Source organism: Bison bison, unplaced genomic scaffold (assembly GCF_000754665.1).
Source record: "Bison bison bison isolate TAMUID 2011002044 unplaced genomic scaffold, Bison_UMD1.0 scf7180017864191, whole genome shotgun sequence".
Lineage (NCBI taxonomy): Eukaryota > Metazoa > Chordata > Mammalia > Artiodactyla > Bovidae > Bison > Bison bison.
Window position 1 is genome coordinate 134384 of NW_011494763.1, and position 2095 is coordinate 136478.

The 2095-nt window shown below is 62.8% G+C and overlaps 1 protein-coding gene across 1 annotated transcript in view; it reads right to left on the minus strand.

The window, feature by feature from the left end:
* REPIN1 (replication initiator 1) overlaps nucleotides 1–2089 on the minus strand; it is a 3438-nt gene extending 1349 nt beyond the window's left edge. Inside the window, exons 1-2 of the mRNA XM_010843879.1 lie at nucleotides 1239–2089; nucleotides 6–688 (exon numbers count right to left, since the gene is read on the minus strand). Of these exons, the coding sequence (XP_010842181.1) occupies nucleotides 6–674 (669 nt within the window). The 5' untranslated portion in view covers nucleotides 675–688; nucleotides 1239–2089. The remainder of the gene's footprint in view (nucleotides 1–5; nucleotides 689–1238) is intronic.
* Between the last annotated feature and the right edge of the window lie 6 nt (nucleotides 2090–2095).

Here is a 2095-nt window from a genome sequence, read left to right on the forward strand (position 1 = left end):
GGCGCGGTCACCGCCGGGCGCCCCCGGGGCCGCGGCCCCAGGGCTTTGGCCGCTGCCTCCTCCAGCGCCTCGGCCACGTGGACCCGCTTGTGTGTCACCAGCTGGTCCCACTGGGCGAAGCTGCGGCCACAGTTGCCACAGATGAAGGGCCGGGCCTCAGGGGCCGGGGGGTGGCAGCGCCGCGAATGGGCCCGCAGCTGCTTTCTCCGCCAGAAGCGTCTCTCGCAGGCGGGACAGGCGATGGGCCGCTCCGCCGCCGAGTGGGCCCGCAGGTGCAGAACCAGGGCCACCCAGCCTCGGAAGCTCTGCCCGCAGAGGTGGCAGGCAAAGCCCTGGTCTGGGGTGGCGGCGGCATGGACCTGGCAGTGCAGTGCCAAGAAAGGGGCGTGGCGGAAGCGGCGGCCGCACTCGGGACAGGGCTGGGGCAGGCGGCCCTGGCAGCGCCGGGCAGGACGCCGGAGGGCCACCCAGCCAGGGAAGTGCCTCCGACAGTGGGCACAGCGATGGGCCCGACCTAGGGCCTGGCCTCCGGACTGGGCCGCGGCGGTGCCTCGCGACCTTAGCCCCTGGGGCTCCTTCTCCAGGGTCTGGGGCGACTCCTGGGAGGGCCCGGAAAGGAGCCGGGGCTGGGCCGGGCCCATGGCCACGGGGCCCCTGCAGCGACGTTCCAGCATCGGTTCTTCCTCTGCTGAGGGTGGAAAGGCACAGTTACGCTGGAGAACCACACAACCTTCCCCCCCACCAGCCCCTCCCAGCGGACCCAAGAGGAGCCTGCCCCCTCCACTCCTCCAGCCCTGGAATTAGGACCACTAGACTACTCTTCTGCTTCCTCCTATTATGTTATTTCCATCTTGGGTTTCTAGAAAGCATTTCAAGTAAATCTGCTGTTATGTCTTTACTGGCCCTGGAAACGACTAGAAGGAAGAACCCTGACCCTTCTTGGAATCCCCCTCCGGCATGGAGTAAACACGCCAGGGCTGGCTGCACAAAGATTGCTGCCTTGAAGTGAAGTGAAGTCGCTCAGTCGTGCCCGACTCTTTGCGACCACATGGATAGTAGCCTGCACCAAGCTCCTCCGTCCATGGGATTTTCAAGGCAAGAAGTACTGGAGTGGGTTGCCATTTCCTTCTCTAGGGAATCTTCCCAACCCAGGGATCGAACGCAGGTCTCTCACATTGTAGACAGACGCTTTACCGTCTGAGCCACCAGGGAAGTCGGATTGCTGCCTTGGGACTCACCAAAACACGCAGTCACCTCCCCCTTCAGCGCTTTATATGCTTTCCCAAGTGCTTCCCTCTCCTTGTTTCTATTTGCTCTTGTCACATCTGAGCTTCGTAGCAACTCAGTGAGGCTGGTCAAGAGATACGAACTCCCTGTCTGATGGATGAAGCCACTGTTAGGCACGACAGGGTGACAGGACTTGCCCCGGGGGCACAGAGTAAACCTACGGCAGAACCCGGACAAGGGCTCCAATCTAATCCCGATTTAGGGAAGGCACTTTGATCTCCCTAGCCTCAGCCTCCCACGGCCAGGAGAGCCAGTGAGAACGGCCCCTTCTCGGGAGCAGGAGAGAGCTCCGGATGCTACTGCCAGCCCAGCGCGATGCCAGGCCACTGCCTGCCCAGACTGTGCCCGCATTCTGCCCGCCTGCCCTCCACCCCCGCACGTGATGAGGACACTGCAGGAAGGAGAGCGCTCTTGAATCCAAAGAACACCCACAGCTTGCTGCCCTCGGGGGTGAGCCTGCCTCGCTGCCTTCCCTCGGGGGGACTGGGATTACTGGGGCAAGGAAAGGGAAGGAGATTGTAATCTCTGTCCCCTGTCCCGGCCTGCCCCAGCCCCGCCAGAGGCTGCCCCATGGGCAGCTCTTCCAGAGCGGGGAGAACCCAGACTCCTGCAGGGGAGTCTCCTACACTCACTGCCAGATGGGGTGGTGAGGAGACTCCTAAGGGACCTTCACTGCCTATTCACAAGTTACCCCCAAGTTCCCCCGAACCTGTACTCGTCTCCAGGAGCACAGACATGACTCATTCCCAGCGGCCAGACTGAGCCCTGGGAAGACTCCCAGGATGTGATGAACGTGAAACTTCCCCCC